Source organism: Sceloporus occidentalis, unplaced genomic scaffold, assembly GCF_023333645.1.
Source record: "Sceloporus occidentalis isolate IW3139 unplaced genomic scaffold, rSceOcc1.0.p SCAF_5, whole genome shotgun sequence".
Taxonomy (NCBI): Eukaryota; Metazoa; Chordata; class Lepidosauria; order Squamata; family Phrynosomatidae; genus Sceloporus; species Sceloporus occidentalis.
In genome coordinates, this window is record NW_028316985.1 from 7,975,249 (window position 1) to 7,991,371 (window position 16,123).

The window sequence follows — 16,123 nt, forward strand, 5'->3', positions numbered from 1 at the left end:
AACCCGGAAGCGGTAGCTGTCCTTCCTTCGTCGGCTTTCTCTTCCAGCGAGTGAATGAACAGAGTTCTCCTTGAGGTGAACGCCCGGCGGTGGCGCATGCGCAGTGGGGCGTCCCTGACCTTCAGCAGCCGGGGCCGGGCGGACAGTTGGTGAAGGAGGCCGCGGAGAGAAGGAAGGAAGGAAGGAGGAAGCGGAGAGGCCCCGCCGTCTTTGGAGCCACGATGTTCTCCCGAGGAGCCGCCCTGGCCGCCGTCGCCGCTTCCCAGCCGCAATGGTAGTGCTCTGGAAAGGCCTCCCCGGGGGAAAGGGAGGCGCTGGGGCCGAGGGTGCATCCACACTGCAGAAATAACGCGGTTTGACACCGCTTTAACTCTTTTCTGGCTCAAAGCTGTGGAATTCTGGGAGTTGGAACTTGTTGTGGGCCCAGAGCGGAGGATGATGGTTCCCTCTGGGCCAGTCTTCTCCAGAGAGCCTCTCCCTGTGGGCAGCCCTGCCCTTTGTTGCAGTCCGTCCCGTGCTCCTCCTCGCTGTCAGGGAGGCCTTTCTGGCGTCCATGTGGAATCTCTTTCCCTGCCGCTTGCAGCCATTGCTCCACTGGGTCCTGTTCTCTGGAGCAGCAGAAAGCAACCTTGCTCCCTCCTTCAGACCTTTATTTTCTCTATCTATCAACGACCAGCAGCTCAGACGCCTTCAAACGTTGAAACAGGGCGATCCTATCACCCCTTAACCCTCTTTCCCAGGCTAAACCTCCCCTGCTCCCTGAGTCCTCTTAAGGCAATGGATGCAAGCTCCAGGAGAAGAGATTCCACCTGAACATTAGGAGGAACTTCCTGACAGTAAGGGCTGTTTGACAGTGGAATGCACTCCTTCCTTGGAGGTCTTTAAACAGAGGCTGGATGGCCATCTGTCAGGGATGCTTTGATTGGGATTTCCTGCATGGCAGAATGGGGTTGGACTGGATCAGGGCCCTAGTGGTCTCTTCCAACTCTACGATTCTATGCTTTCCAGACCCTTCACATGGTACCAGGGTTCTCCAACAGAGAAGACTAAATGTCTCACAAAACTACAGTTCCCAGAATTCCCTAGCATTGACCCAGGGCAGTTAAAGTGGTCTCAAACTGGATTATTTCTGCAGTGTGTTTTGGACCTAACTCTACCAATAAAAAGTAAGGCTTCTAGTAAAGTATGCAACATGTGTTTAATTTTTAGGGTCCAAGTGAGGAATATGGCAACTTTGAAAGACAGTAAGTATTCTTTATATATTTGTGAGTGCATACTTTTGTGGGGTGGCAAACAAGGGATGATAGCCCTTGAATTCTGAAACCTTCGGTGCTAAAGTCATGTTCAGGGTCCTGCTTGCTTTGGATGTTGACCTGGAAATCTCCTCTAATTTGGAATGGCCTTTCCCTGCTTTAGAAAGGATTCAGAATTTACCAGGTTACATCCATAAATGGAGGTTGCAATCTTACAGTGTCTAGGAGGGTGCCCCAGAAAGTGTAGGATAGAACAAATCTCCATTTTTGAAATGGGAGAGGTGTCTTCACAAGCTGCTTCACTGAAGAAATAGAAGCCTTAAAGCTTTTGTTAGTCTGCCTTGTCAGCTAGCTGGCTCTATTAATGGAATTGATTGTATTAGCTAATAGTTAACCTTCTCTGTGAATAATATAACTTCTGGGTGCTATTCACTGGGCTGGCTTTATAATGAGCATACACAGTATTCTCCAATAGATAAACTGGGCTTAACCTATTTGACAAAGTAGTACAATGGGCCATCCATTTTCGTGGATCTCACCCCCCCCCCCCCAGAAAATGGAGACTCGCTGATATTCAAGCTGCATAGGCTTAAATGGGGCGCTTGCCTGCGCACCTTTGCTAGGTGTGTGCCACAGGGGCGTGCTTCATTTAAAATAACAAAGTCGCCCCTCCATGAATATTCAAGACTGCAGATCTCAAGTCCGTGAAAATGGAGGGACAGTTGTGCTTACTGTTATTATTATTATGGTACTCTTCCCCCCACCCCCATGCCTGCTTGAAATTTATCTCACTCCATACTTTCTCATCTGTATAGTTACCCGGCGCCTGAAGTCAATCAAAAACATCCAGAAAATCACCAAGTCCATGAAGATGGTTTCTGCAGCAAAGTATGCCAGAGCAGAAAGAGAGTTAAAACCTGCCAGAGTTTATGGCGTAGGAGCTTTGGGTAAGGGGGCTGCCTCTTTTGTAACTGAGTTTGCAACTACCATTTTTAACTTCTTTTCTCTGAGAAGATATTTCATTAAAAGACAAAATCCATCTAGTATTTTCTGACCTAGAACTATCTGATGAAGTACTTTAACCAGGCTTGTACAGTAGGCTCGAAAGCAACTTGTTAAGTATGTATTCAGTAAGGCCACTAGACATTGCACTGGTTGTTAACAGCTTGCAATGGCTAATAGATACAGCTTTTTAAAATGTATTACACTACTGTGTGTGGAATGGTAAGGAACCATATACAACATTGAAGCTGCTTTCTCTTAGTAGAAACATGAGGACTCCTCTTGCTTTGGAGACTTCATTGGCTTTTATTCATGTACTTGCAAGCCTGTCTTTATGGCCATATGTACTGAAGATGTTGAGGGATTTTTTTTAAATTAAAATAAAATTCTCAGGATGATGTATTTTGTGCAGAAATCTGGGCTTGTATAGAATGCATGCCATATTCTTTGGCTGGTGTTATATATGTTAGTGACATATGCCAGGGCAACACTGGCATATATTTCTTTATGATCCTTGTGTAGAACGGAATTCAGTACCCTTGTGCAATGACCCCTCACAACTCATCTTCCCCCTACAGCACCCCCCCCTCCCCTCAGGTATGTCTGTGTAGTGGCTGGGGAGGCTGAGAAACATGTTTATGTCCCTTTAGCCAGATACGCAGCAACATCCTCTTGGAGGACCTGAAACATGCCTTTGTTGTGTATCTAGCTGTAAGGACATACCTGGATGCTTCTTGGCTTCCCCTTGCCTCTGGAAGGGGAGACAAACAACAAAGTTTGGCCTGAGTGCATTGTTACAGTCCATTTACCCAAAGAGGATTTCAGTCAGTATGTCTTCTTTGTTTGGGTGTGTCTTCTCACTTATAGTAACTAAGAGTGCAATACTCCCTCCAAGCTGAGGAGGATGTTATGTATACTCTTATCCATCCTCAGTGGCAAGTACTTCAATCTTGTTAATACAGGGAATGGGAACTAAAAAGCTTTCAGTTACAGAAAGGTAAATAAGGCTGAAGAAGCTTGTGAGTTTCTACTGAATAGATATTTCTGTTGGGTAGATATTTCTATTGTATTGAAGTGGCTAGCAAAACAGTGCAGTGTGATCTCCCTGCAGGATGCTAAAGGAGCTTGTGACATTTTGATGTCTTGAAAATATATTGTAGCATAAGCATTTGGGTACTGTTGTTAATTTCAGTGAATATTGCAGTACCTGAAACAACATGTTATAATAAATTTTATTGGCCTTTAAGTTGCCACAAGACTTTTGGGGCTAAACCCAATTTTTTGTCTCAACTAGAGTAGACCCATTGGATCAATAGAACTTTTTGAATTACTAAATTTCCATTGATTGGTCTAATCTAGTTAGAGCTCACAGTTGGGTTTAGGTCTTAGTCTTGCTGTAACAGACTTAGCAAAACTATCCCTTGGGGACCCATCCATAAGAGTTATTCTAGTTAGCTCAAATGCTGTCATGGTTTTCTGAGGCCACAGTATTTTCATGATGGTCAGTTATGAAGGATACATTTGTTTTTCTTTCTTTTCCTAGCTCTGTATGAGAAAGCAGAAATCAAGGCACCTGAGGACAAAAAGAAGTACCTTATTGTTGGAGTGTCATCTGACCGTGGTCTGTGTGGTGCTATCCATTCATCTATCGCTAAAAATATCAAGAGTCAGATTGCCAGCCTCACAGAGGCGGGTAAAGAAGTCATGGTGGTTGGAGTGGGTGACAAGCTGAGAGCCCTGCTTCATAGGTAACAGGAAAAATAACCTGTGTATCTGACAGTTAACACTGACACTTCAGCTTATAAGGACCTATTTTTACTGAAAAATTATTCTCCGCATCACTTGAACATGCTTTGGGATTTTACTGTAAAGTGGTGGTACTCACCGAAGGCCACTGAGAGCAAAGCTACCAACAGTGGGAAAACTGCAAATAACAAAAACACTATGTTTTTTACCTAAGAGAACACCTCTCTAGGAATCTCTAGGTCCTACAGTGCATCTCTGTGGTCACCATCTGCCAGACATTGACCATAGAATTGCACTGGAGGAGCTACAAAGGCCTAGTGGAGTGTTTTCTCTAGGAATCTCTAGGTCCTTCAGTGCGACTTTTAGTTAAAGTTGACCATAAAATTGTCCTGGAGGTCCCAGATATTCCTAGAGAAAACATTAATAAAATCCATGAATAATCAAATCCGCAAAAGCTGCACATGGGGAAGGAGGAGAGTAGTCTTCCATTTTTTCTCAAAGATTTTAAGATGGCTAGTAAAAGAGAAATGATAATAAGACAACTGCTATTAGCATATTAAAAATAAATGATGAAAACCAGCAAACAGCAGTCCAGAGCACTACTAAAACCATTTCCTGAAGAGCTAAAATGCTAGGATTTAAAGGCTTTCATAAATAAGAAAATCTTCATTATGCAGATAGCTGGTGATAATGAAGATAATGAAGAAGCAAAATGACTTTCCCTCAATAGAAAGTTAGGTACAGCTACTTAGTTAGCTGGACCTAACTAGATATGTTTTGGGAATCATTGGGATGCATTGGGAGATACATTAATTGATGGAGTGAATAAGCAAGCTTTTTTGTACAGAGGAATATTCTGGACTAAAGCCATAAATGCCCTATTTTATATGGAGCCATTAAAAATTGGAAGCCAGTAGAGTTTCTCAGTAAGAGCTTCATCTTCCCAGTAAGAGGCATTCGCAATATGAGCTAATACAGCTGCCACATTCTGGATAAAATGCTTCTGGACATTTCTAAATCAGCCCCACATAGAAGGCATTGCAGTAATTGAGAAGTGATTAAAACATGTTGTTTTGACCAGTTCTTCTTCATATCCTCATTGACTATTTATTTTAGGACGCATGGTAAGAACTTCCTGTTCAACTTTAAAGAAGTTGGAAGAAAGCCTCCCACATTTGGAGATGCGTCAGTGATTGCCTTGGAGCTGTTGAATTCTGGATACGAGTTTGATGAAGGCTCTGTCATCTACAATCGATTCAGGCAAGAGTAACTTTGGAATTCGGCTAAAACATAAAAGTTGTGCAATTTTCCAAGGGAACAGGAGTATCTGTATTGAAAGAGATAATACAACTCAACATAGTATATGATGATCAAGTTCTTTAGGTGGTCTCCCCCCCCCTTTTTTTTTTTTTTTTTTGCAAGAACTTTGTGGAGGTTCTCCCCTCAGGCAGTTGTGTAGCTGCCACCAAATGTGAGGGTTTCCACCCTTTATATTAGAGATCCACCTTTTATCCCCCTGCTGTGGTCACCAAACGTGGGGATTTTCTGACCGTTTTCCCACCAACTGTGGAGTTTACACTTGAGCAATCTCATCAGTGCCATCAATTGTGAGGATTCCTCTCAGGCAGTCCCACCACTGTGGCCAAATATGGGGTTTCTACCCTTTAACTCACCAGCTGTGAAGATTTCTAAGGTGCTCACTGCAATTTATACAAGTGAGGGCTTGAATTACTGTATTATTCAAGCCACTCTGGAGCATAGGTAGGAATTAGCAATGTTTTGTGTGCAGTTAGAATTGAAGGCTCCAGATAGTTCGAGCAAGTGATCAGAATACCAAACATATTGCTGCAGAGCTTTTTGCAAGCTACCTGAATGTGTCTGGCTGAAAAATGGTTTCAGAATTAAGCAGATGGATTTTTTTACACCAAGAAATCTAATTAAAGTACTTTTCTTTTTCCTATAGGTCTGTCATTTCATACAGGACAGATGAGAAACCAATCTATTCCCTTGAGACTGTTTCAGGTGCAGGTAAGTACTGAAAAACCATTTGGCAAGTTAGTCAGTAAATGCTTGCAGCATTCTTACCCCCACCCCCCCACAGTCATAAGCCACTTCTCAGGGCCAAGCCCTTTCAGATCCATATACATGGAAAGAAAGAAGGAGAAAAGGAGCAATGGGACATTATGCAAAAAATCTCTGTATAAATTAAATAGCCTCATAGAGAGGATGTCTAGATGTGAGCAAATGCAGTGGTACAAATAATTATTTAAAGGTTTTTTTGAAGGCCAGAAATGAAGAGCCCAAGTGAATATTAATTGACGACTTCCATAACTCTGGGGCCACCACTGACAAAACCTTGTTTTATGTGCTTGCCATAGTAGCCTGTTTCAGTGAAGGCAGAGGCACAACAGTAGTACTTCTATTAAAATTGCAGGCAGGAACACACAGGTGTAGGCAGTTTTAAAAATAGTCTGGTCCCAATCCAGTTAAAGCCTTAAGGGTGAACACCATCATTTTGAATTGAGCCTGGAAATGCACTGGTAGTGATTTGCTACTGGTGCAGGTGCCATGTTGCATGCTTGAAACAGGCCTCCCCACCACCACCTTATTTACTTGCATTTTGTACTAATTGAAGTTTCCATGTTGAGAACTAGTTCTGTATAAAGTGCATTAAAATGGACAAGTGGTATATTAATTATAGCTTAGGTAAGTGAGGCCAGGCCAGTTGCTCAAGGTGAGTCTGCAACTGGATTTTCTCCAAACAGTGAGGAGAACCTTCCTAGGTTCTGTGCATGGTCCTTCAGGGGAGTGCTAACCCAGCCAGAATCAATAGATCTCCCAGCTCTCAAGGCTGGGTCTCTTACTGGGTTTCATTTTCAGTCTTCTCTGCTTCATCTGTCTTAGAACAGCATCCTAGCATTTGTTACATGGATTCCCTGGGATTCATGGATGGAAAAGAAATGTAAAGCTATAACCATGTGATATTGATAGCATCTCCAGGCAGCATCTTCCATCAGCTTCTTAAAGATGTTAAAAAGCATGGGGGAACCTAATGAAACCCTGTTTCACCTACATATAAAAGGTCATGGGTGAAACTGAGCTCATCCAACAGTGCAGTCTGAGATTAGCCATCCAAGAAAAGCTGGAATTATTGCAGCACTGTGTCATCACCTGCTCAGGCAGGACAAATAGATGAGATGGTTAGTTGGCATAAGTCATCTCCACAGAGGCAAAGCCTAGCTGTCCCAAAAGCAGAATAGAATGTATATCGGAGCTGCCACTTGTAGACAGTTTCCTTCAAAATCACAAGAAGCTAAGAGATAACCCCACTTTCCAATATGTTTTTGTTGTTTTGCTGTCAAATCAACTTTGACTTATGGTGACCCTATAAAGGAGAGACTTTCAAGAACCTCGGCCATCAGGTGCCCTGCTAAAGTCTTGCAAACTCAGGGCCATGGCTTCCTTGATTGAATCATTCCACCTGTAATGCAGTCTTCCTTCTTCCTTCTGCCTTCCATTTTACCAAGCATTAACATCTTTTCCAATGAGTCACTGGATATATTCGAAGTTAGATGGCCTCTGTTAGCCATTTTGGCTTTTAGTGAAACACTTTTAAATATTTTGCCCCCAAAAGAGAGAGAGTTGTCCAGATCCATTAGGTCCAAACTAGTTTTCTTTGTCAGAAGCTGTGCTGCTGTTTCCTGAATAAAGCAGCAGCAAACTTTCACAGAGAAGGTTCAGACTGATGAAATGCTAATCTTGGTGAATGTTAAAATTGGAAGTCTGTGGGTCTCCTTTGATGTAATAATGAAATGTAATCTGAAACCACTTTGGAACTGTGCTTGGTTTGAGCTTTAATATATTGTATCCAATACATTTTAAAACTGCAATAAATAGGCTTTGTTCATTGTTCTTGCTTTTGCAGAAAGCATTAGTATCTATGATGACATTGATGCAGATGTCTTGCGAAACTATCAGGAATTTACATTGGCGAACATAATCTTCTACTCACTGAAGGAGTCTACCACGAGCGAACAGAGTGCTAGGATGACTGCCATGGACAATGCAAGCAAAAATGCCTGTAAGAACTCTATGGAGTTTGTAGCATACTGTGTTGAGTTGGCAGAAACTACCAAGCTGTAGACAAAAGAGAGGAACTAAAACTACATATTTTAGGCCCGTTACAGATGGGCGTAAAATACATCTTGAGGACATACTAGGGTTAGGGAAAGTGCGTGCCTTATGCATGCACCTAACCCTAGGACGTCCCCAGGACGTACAAAATGGTGGCGCCCTATACACATAGGGGCTGCCATTAAGACGTCACGAACGCGCCGCCTCCAAACGGGGCGGCACGGATGTGACATCTTTGTGCCGTGCGAGGGCACATAGAGCACCCTTTCCGCAGCGTTAGAAGGAGCTCCGAAACGGAGCTCCTTCTGCGATTTGCGTTGCTGGCACAGCCTTTAGACAGCTGCGCCAGCAACGCAAGGGAGAACTCTCCTCCCCGCCACCATCGGGGGTCCTTGGGGCATGAAGCCCCAAGGACACCGCTTTCCAGGCCACGGGGAAGCGGCCTTTTGCCGCTTCCCTGTGGCCTGGAAAGCAGTGGATCCGGGCCTTGGAGGCTGCCACTCTGGCAGCTGAGGCCCCAATCCAGCGGGGAAAGGAGTGCCTATAGGCCGCCCCAAAGGGGCGGTCTATAACGCGCCACAGATAGATTTCACTTTTGAAATATGACCAGATTACCTTCAAGTCTGAAAGTTGATTGCACAAATGTCCATCCATTCACCATTCTAGGTATCTGCCTATATTAAGTGGATTAGCTCAAAATGCAATGTTATTGGACACTCTCCTTTAAAAGAGAGTTTATATTTGATACCTCCTTGCTGGAATTTTGGAAGGTGACCTTTTGATCAATTTTCTTCTTCTAGAACAGAGGCGGGGCATTGGGACTCTCCACTTGATGGACTGCAACTCCCATCACCCCAACTACTTCCCATACTGACTGGGATTGATAGAAGTTGGTTCCCTTCCCCCTTTTTAGCTGTAACAGTACAATCCACATTCTGGATTCACTACATGAACTGCAAGGTTAACAAATTGGCATGTAAAATTTGTCACAAGGACTGCCTGCTGGAAGGGCTGGAAATTATGACTTTGAGAACATAGGGAGAACTAGGCAATGTGCCCATCGTGATGTGCTGTTGCTCTGATCAAGGGAAGCATCAGTGTGTTGGCTTGACTTTAATTGACATGTAGGATAGCTCCAGCTTTTCAATATTGTTGGCAGTTCACAGTTTTCAGAAAATTTAAAGTTAGCTGCCTCCAAGCCATTGAGTCTGAATACATATAGATAGATAAACAATTGAGACTCTTCCTTAATCACAGAAATGGGTAAGTAGAATTTTTAAATTTCTCATGAGTGTCCTTGGTGTTGCCACCTGACTTGTTCCGTCTCTCTTGGTAGCTGAGATGATTGACAAGCTGACTCTGACGTTCAACCGCACCCGCCAAGCAGTTATCACCAAGGAACTTATTGAGATCATTTCTGGTGCTGCGGCTCTGTAAGTATTTTCACAAGCTGTAAACAAAAGAGGAAGCAAAACTCCAGTAGGCAGACTGGGTTTTGTCTGTGCTGTTTGACCAAGGCACCAAAAAAGAGTTAACAGTGGGTTATGAATTTTTTGGCTGTGCTTTCAAAAGGCTAATGACCAATGATGCATGGTGTCCTAAACTTGCAGCAGCAGCTAATGCTAAAGCACTCTGGGGATATGCTTTTGTCTGTGTCTTTTTTCTAAAGAGATGTGTAAGCCCTTGATTTCTCTAACCAATGAGTTGCCTCTAACGACTCCAGCAGGCAGGATAGTAAAGAGGTAGCCTGTTGCTGCTACTCTCCAGTGATGCTTATTCAGAGATATATTGCCTCTGAGAACAGAGACTCTATTTAATTTCCATTTCTGATAGCCATTTTAGCAAATGTCTTTCACCATACAGTCGGTCCTGCTTATACGCGGATTTGCCATGCGCGGATTTAAGCATACGCGCATGGCAAATCCGGAAGTTGTCCTCAATGGCGGCGCGCGTGCACGCGCGCTGCCATTGGGGACAACTTCCCTCCCTCCCCTCTCCTCCCCCCAACTCTTTCCTTCTCTCCCTCCCTCCCTCCTTACTTACCTTTTTGTCGCCGGTGCCGCGTTGCTGCTGCTGCTGCCGCCGCCGCCTCAGCCAGAGCCGGGGGGGGGGGGAAGGCCAGGTGGGGGTTTTGGAGGCGAAGAAGCCTCCAACCTGCCACCCGGCCCTTCTGCGGCGGCAGCGGCGGCAGCAGTGGAGCACCAGCGCCAGAGGCCTCTTCTGCCCCCTCTCCACTGCCGGCGCCTGCACCTCGATGCAGGGGCCGAGTGGCGGACTGGAGGCCAAGAGGCCTCCAGCCCACCACCCGGCCCTTGCACAGAGGTGCTGTCGGCGGCGGCGGCGGAGTGGGGGCCGAAGAGGCCTCTGCCGCTGGTGCTCCGCTGCCGCCGCCACCGCCACCACAGAAGCGCCAGGTGGCAGGCTGGAGGCTTCTTGGCCTCCAAAACCCCCACCCAGCCTTCCTCCCGGCTCCGCCTGAGGCGGCGGCGGCAGCAGCAGTGACGCGGCACCGGCGACAAAAAGGTAAGTAAGGAGGGAGGGAGGGAAGGAAAGAGTTGGGGGGAGGAGAGGGGAGGGAGGGAAGTTGTTCCCAATGGCGTCGTGTGTGCACGCGCAACGCCATTGGGGACAATGGGACTTGAGCATACGTGGATTTTGGTATACACGGGGGGGTCCGGAACGCACTGTACCTTGTAGCAATAAATACCATAAACTAAACTTACACAGGTTGATGTACCTGTTTTTAGAAAAACTCAGACTACAGTTTAACGTTGGGTAAAACTCATATTACCACTTAATTTAGTGTTGTGAAGAATGGGAAATGGTTGTGCTTTTAATTCTTCCATTAGTCAATTCATGTCATCAACTGACTTGATGTTGCTACATAATTTTGTCTTAATTGGTTCCAGTTTGTATTTCTGCTCTGCACTGCATGTTTAAATCACACTAAGTATCTTGGCTTAATTTACATTGCTAATGCTTCACTGCATGTTTTCTTCTTTTTGTTTTTAACAACTCTACAACTAGGCACTAAGGGCTATTCAAAAAGTGAGTTTCAGCCAAAGTCAACAGGTAAAGTACTGATGTAAACTAGCCATCAAGGGGTGAAAAAGTAGAAATGAAGGGGTCAGAAATTTAGTGATGGATGGCTTATTTGTTTTTGTTCACAAAGGGCGTGGTTTTGAATGGCTCGTTTTGCATAAATCCTTACACTTTGCGGTTTTGTTTTGTATCATCCTTGTTGTAGACAAGCAAACTGAGGTGTTCATCTCTCAGGCGCACAGAGCAGAGGGGTTGTGTATAGCCAAGCTTTTATTATTTTATTTATTAAAACACTGTTTCAACGTCCTAAATCCCAAAGTGGAATACAACCTTATGTTGAGAATCACAAAAACACAGTGAAAGTATTAAAGATAATTAATATAGAAAATGAAATGTAGTGGCAAATTTATTTTGAAATCTGTGAGCAAACAATAGGCTGAGATTGGTGCTAGAGATTGTGTTGTAGCGTAGGTATAAATTGCATAAATGTTGTGTGTCATTGCAGAAGGTTGCCTCCTAGTCTCCATTATCACATAGTATCATTTATTTTTGCTGTTGCTACTGTTATCACTACATTATATTTATGTCATGCCCTTTTCTCAATGTAGAACTCAAGACAGCTTAGAAAGGTTAAAGTATATACAGCTAAAAATTTCACATCATAACAATATTTAAGAATATAATTAAATTATCAGTAGCATTAGAAACAGTGAAAGCACAATATAACAACATGAAACATTATAAAACACTCTTTCTGGCTGAGCAATCACTCCTCAAAGGCTTGCTGAGGCAAAAGGGTCTTCATCAGGTACTTGGAGAAGTGCCTCCCTCATGGTCCAGCTATGTGCTTCTTAACCTTTGTTCCTGCCCCAGATGTTTTGGACTTCAGCCCCAGAATCCCTTACCATTGACCATGCTGAACTGGACTTCTGGAAGTTGAAGCCTAGAACATCTGGAGGGTCAAGGGTTGAGCACCACTGGTGCAGAGAAACTAATAATAAGAGAAGTGTCCCCGCAGGACACAGATTCTAAACTGGGTAGAGCTTTGAAGGCAAACCACTAGCACATTGAACTGGGACTAGGAGCAAATTGTCAGAGGGAGTAGCCTTTTTGGAATCATAACGTGGCCCTCTTACAGTTTTGGCAGTTGCATTGTGCACTCGTTAAAGCTTCTGAGTCAACTCCAAGAACAGTCTCAAGTTCAGTGCCTTACAGTAATCCAGTTGGGAGTTAGCATTGCCTGCTTCCCTATCCCATAATGACTTCAGCTGGCGAGCCATCCAAAGCTAGTGAAAGTCACACTTGCTCACTGAGATCACCTAAGCTTAGCATTATAAAACTGGATTCAGGATTTTCCACGGCCTCCTTGCACAGTATAACAAACCAACAACCATCCTCTTTTAAAGCCAGAAATGACCTTTTGGCTTTTTTCCCTGTTTCCCTCACTTTTTGCCATTACTCTGGAGAATGGCATCCCCTGGGGCTCAGAATATTGGCCCATGTACCCGGCAAAGTTGTCCATCTCTGGACTAAATGTTCCATCTCTAGTTTTGTAAACTGTGTGATGTAATTCTAACATGGAATATAGCAGGGGTTATCATACTGAATAACAGGTGTGTCTGATTCTGTAGCATATGTGTAATATATGCAGGAAAACTGCTAGAAAAGTTTTGGGAAGACACAAAGCTTCGTGTGAAACTTGAAAGAAGAAGCTATTCAAGGGTGGTCAGCAGTTTAATAAGTAGTAACAAAAGGGAAAATTCTGTCAGAACTTTGTCCATACTTTTGTTAATACACTGTTTTTGTTTGTAGGTAAAGAGCAGGTGATTTATCCCACTTCCATTCTAGAGAGGAGACGTCTGTTGGTCCATAATTCTGTGGGAAATATTGAGTCAAAGAACCCCAACTGTTTATAATCTGTATTTCAATAAAGTCCTACATGAAAGAGCTGGCGTGCTTCTTTGGATGTGTGACTGTGAAGACAGTTGGACTGAAATGCAAGTGAGCAGCAGTGTCTTATGTTCTGAGGCAGTATTTGCATCTTTATAAAAGGATTTTGGAAAATGCTGTAGTGTTTTTGAATATATAGACATATTGAGAATAAGAATTAGTGCTGCAGTGCACCAGAAAGTTCATTCTGTGTAAACTCTGGTGAAACAAACTGGAGCACCACTTTAACTTCTGTGGCTCCATTGTACACAATCCTAGGATTTATTGTTTTGTGAGATACCAGCACTCTTTGGCAGAGAAGATAAAAGACCTTGTAAAACTACAGATCTCAGGATTCCATAGAAGGCATTACAATACTTAAAGTGGTGTCAAATTGAATTATTTCTACAATGTAGATGCATCCAGCAAGACTTGCAAAAGCTACATACAGACTTCATGACATTGGAGGCATCTGAACTGACACTTCCCAGATCTAATTTAAAACCTTTCTGCCCTCTGTTATCTTTCTTTGGTGCATCCTCATATATATTAGTCTGAGATTTCCATGAAAACAGCTTATTTGCAGCTTTTTGCCTTGTCTTAGATTTTAATTCTCCAGTGCAAATATGTTGACTATATACTTGCATGAGTTTATAAACTGAAGCTACTGTGGGCTCATCCAGACTCATTGGAAAGTCCAAGATTTTGTTCCTGTTCTTTCCAATTTTATTCTGGGTTTAAATAAACTGACCTGGGGAGCTGGTATGAAAGATCTTGGTATCTGGAGTGGACAGAAAATATTCTGTGATAAACAAACAGTTATGGATCTCCAAATTAAAATTGAAAAGAGCAGGAACAAAACCTGGAACTTCACATTAAAACCTGGGACTTTCTGACCTTTTTCATTAGTCTGGATGTATATAATGTATCTCTTTTTACATTACTTTGGAAATGTTACATTGTCATCTCCAACTAGTTATTGAGGGATGTAAAAGGATGTAACAAAGCTAACTTGTGACAAGTTGCTTCCAAGCAAATATGTCAACTGAGCCTTGTGCATGGCAAGTCTGTTTGTCAGGAAAATTTCTTGTGAAGTTGATGATTGTAAAATCAACTTAGAACAAATTTACACAAGTGTCTGTATCCTACAGACAATGGAAGCTGCAATGGTACTGTTGTGTGATATGAAGTACCTTTGTGCCGTTGGTGCTACAGTTTCAGAGATGGATATATCCAGTGGTGTCATTTGATTGGTTTGGACTGGTTTACCTGTATTTGCTCTTTACATTTGTCAGGTTTAATAAATTTGGGGACAAAAAACCCACAGCAGTTTTGTGCTTTCCCCTTCCAGCTGGGGGCATGCTTTGATTTATTCCCAATTCGCCCTCTCTGGCAGCAACAGCAGCCAGCTAAAAACCTGCCTGGCCAGCCCCAGCTCTGCTGAAGTGGTGCATGCCCCTGGGAAGGCTAAGATAGAGGGGTGAGGGAGGGAGTTGTTGCCACCTTATGGGCAGCCCTCATCAGGGAAGGATGGGTCAGTTGGTCATAAGAGAGCACTGGCCCTGATCCCTCCCCTCTGCTACAGGTAAGTGTGCATCCCCACACACAGTTCTCATACAACAATTGGGAGTGCATCTACACTGTAGAAATAATGCAGTTTGAGACCACTTAAACTGACATGGCTCCATCTAGCAGGATCCTGGGATTTGTAGTTTTGTGAGGCACCAGGATTCCTTGGCAGAGAATGCTAAAGATCTTGTAAATCTACATATCCTTTAGGATGGAGCTACTGCACTTAAAGTGGTGTCAAATTGTATTATTTCTACAGTGTAGGTGGACCTTGCATCTTTTTTCGTTAACAGGTATACATTTTTTTAAAAAAATAGAACTGGTTAATTATTTTGTATGCCATCACTGTGTACATCAAAATGGGTGCATTTACTCTGGAGCCTGAGGGCTGCCAACAAATTATTTTGAGTGCTCTGCATCTGTCCGTGGCAGCATCCATTTTGGTGAGTGGAAGTGATACGTCACTCAATCACATTGGTGGGGAAGATCCTGATTTACAGCGCAATCTTGCAAAACTGTATGTCTAAACCCAGTCTAAAATGTACTGGGTTCAGAATTCATTGGGATTTGACAGGAGAGGTTGTACAGGTGGGTTTATAAGAATGTGTGATGGGAAACCATTTGGAAAGAATGAGCAGAATCCTCACCCATTGTTGCAGTACTGACACATGTATAATCACTATGGCTGTAGTACTGAGCACGTTGGGTAAAGCAAAGTTTGGGCAGTACTGCATCAGCTAAAGCAGAAGTGGATGGGTTGCATAAGCCCTCAAGACAAAGGGCACCTGCTCCTGCCCCGCCCCCGCCCCCCCCCCCCCATTAAAACATTTTGGCTTTCAAATCAAAGTATGTTTTGGGCCTTCCTGAGGCCCCAGAAGACATTTGGTGGGCATTTGAAGGCAAAACATGTTTAATTTTTTTTTTTTTTTTTTTTTTTTGCAGATTATTGTTTTAACCTCCTAGGTGATCCAAGTGGATTGAAATGTTTTCCATGCCCCCTAGAAAAAAATTTGGGGCATTTTGGATCAAAACATTTTGACCCCTAGCGGCCGACAAAAATGTGCCCCCCCCCCCCCCATAGTTAGAGCATCACTGAAGCAAGTGTTTTCCCCATAGAATACTTCTTTATGCACACAAAAGCAAGCACACCAGAGACAAGGTGAGATGAGAGACCTTGTCCGTAGCATGCCAGTTTTGTAGGGAGGAGAGAATATGTCAATGTCCATGGTACAGTCCACACCATAGTTTGTTGTTAACTACCCCTTAGTCAGTTCTGTCCTGGGCCCAGTACTATTCAACATCTTTATCAATGACTTGGATGACAGAATTGGGGGCATGCTTATCAAATTTGCATATGACACCAATTTAGAAGTAGCTAATACTCCAGAGGACAGGATCAAAATTCAAAATAACTTGAATAGACTAGAAAGCAGGGCCAAAGCTAACAA

The 16,123-nt window shown here is 43.5% G+C and overlaps 1 protein-coding gene across 3 annotated transcripts; it reads left to right on the top strand.

The window, feature by feature from the left end:
* The first annotated feature begins 20 nt into the window (after nucleotides 1-20).
* LOC149311640 (ATP synthase F(1) complex subunit gamma, mitochondrial) lies at nucleotides 21-13,122 on the top strand. Of its 3 annotated transcripts, XM_089527520.1 has the most exons (10): nucleotides 22-274; nucleotides 1,210-1,244; nucleotides 2,069-2,200; nucleotides 3,799-4,003; nucleotides 5,118-5,261; nucleotides 5,965-6,029; nucleotides 7,927-8,082; nucleotides 9,472-9,568; nucleotides 11,163-11,207; nucleotides 12,990-13,122. In XM_089527520.1, the coding sequence occupies exons 1-9, from the start codon at nucleotides 222-224 to the stop codon at nucleotides 11,167-11,169; spliced, it is 894 nt and encodes a 297-aa protein (XP_089383646.1). In that variant the 5' UTR covers nucleotides 22-221; the 3' UTR covers nucleotides 11,170-11,207; nucleotides 12,990-13,122. The 3 variants fall into 3 exon arrangements, with proteins under 3 accessions (XP_089383648.1, XP_089383646.1, XP_089383647.1); XM_089527521.1 differs by lacking the exon at nucleotides 11,163-11,207; XM_089527522.1 differs by lacking the exons at nucleotides 11,163-11,207; nucleotides 12,990-13,122 and having other exon boundaries at nucleotides 21-274; nucleotides 9,472-9,572.
* The last annotated feature ends 3,001 nt before the right edge of the window (nucleotides 13,123-16,123 follow it).

Coding starts and splice junctions, on each gene's coding strand:
- LOC149311640 (XM_089527520.1), top strand. CDS start 222: ATGTTCTCCCGAGGAGCCGCCCTGGCCGCCGTCGCCGCTTCCCAGCCG. Junction 5,262..5,964: donor GTCATCTACAATCGATTCAG/GCAAGAGTAACT, acceptor TTTTTCCTATAG/GTCTGTCATTTCATACAGGA. Junction 6,030..7,926: donor TGAGACTGTTTCAGGTGCAG/GTAAGTACTGAA, acceptor TTGCTTTTGCAG/AAAGCATTAGTATCTATGAT.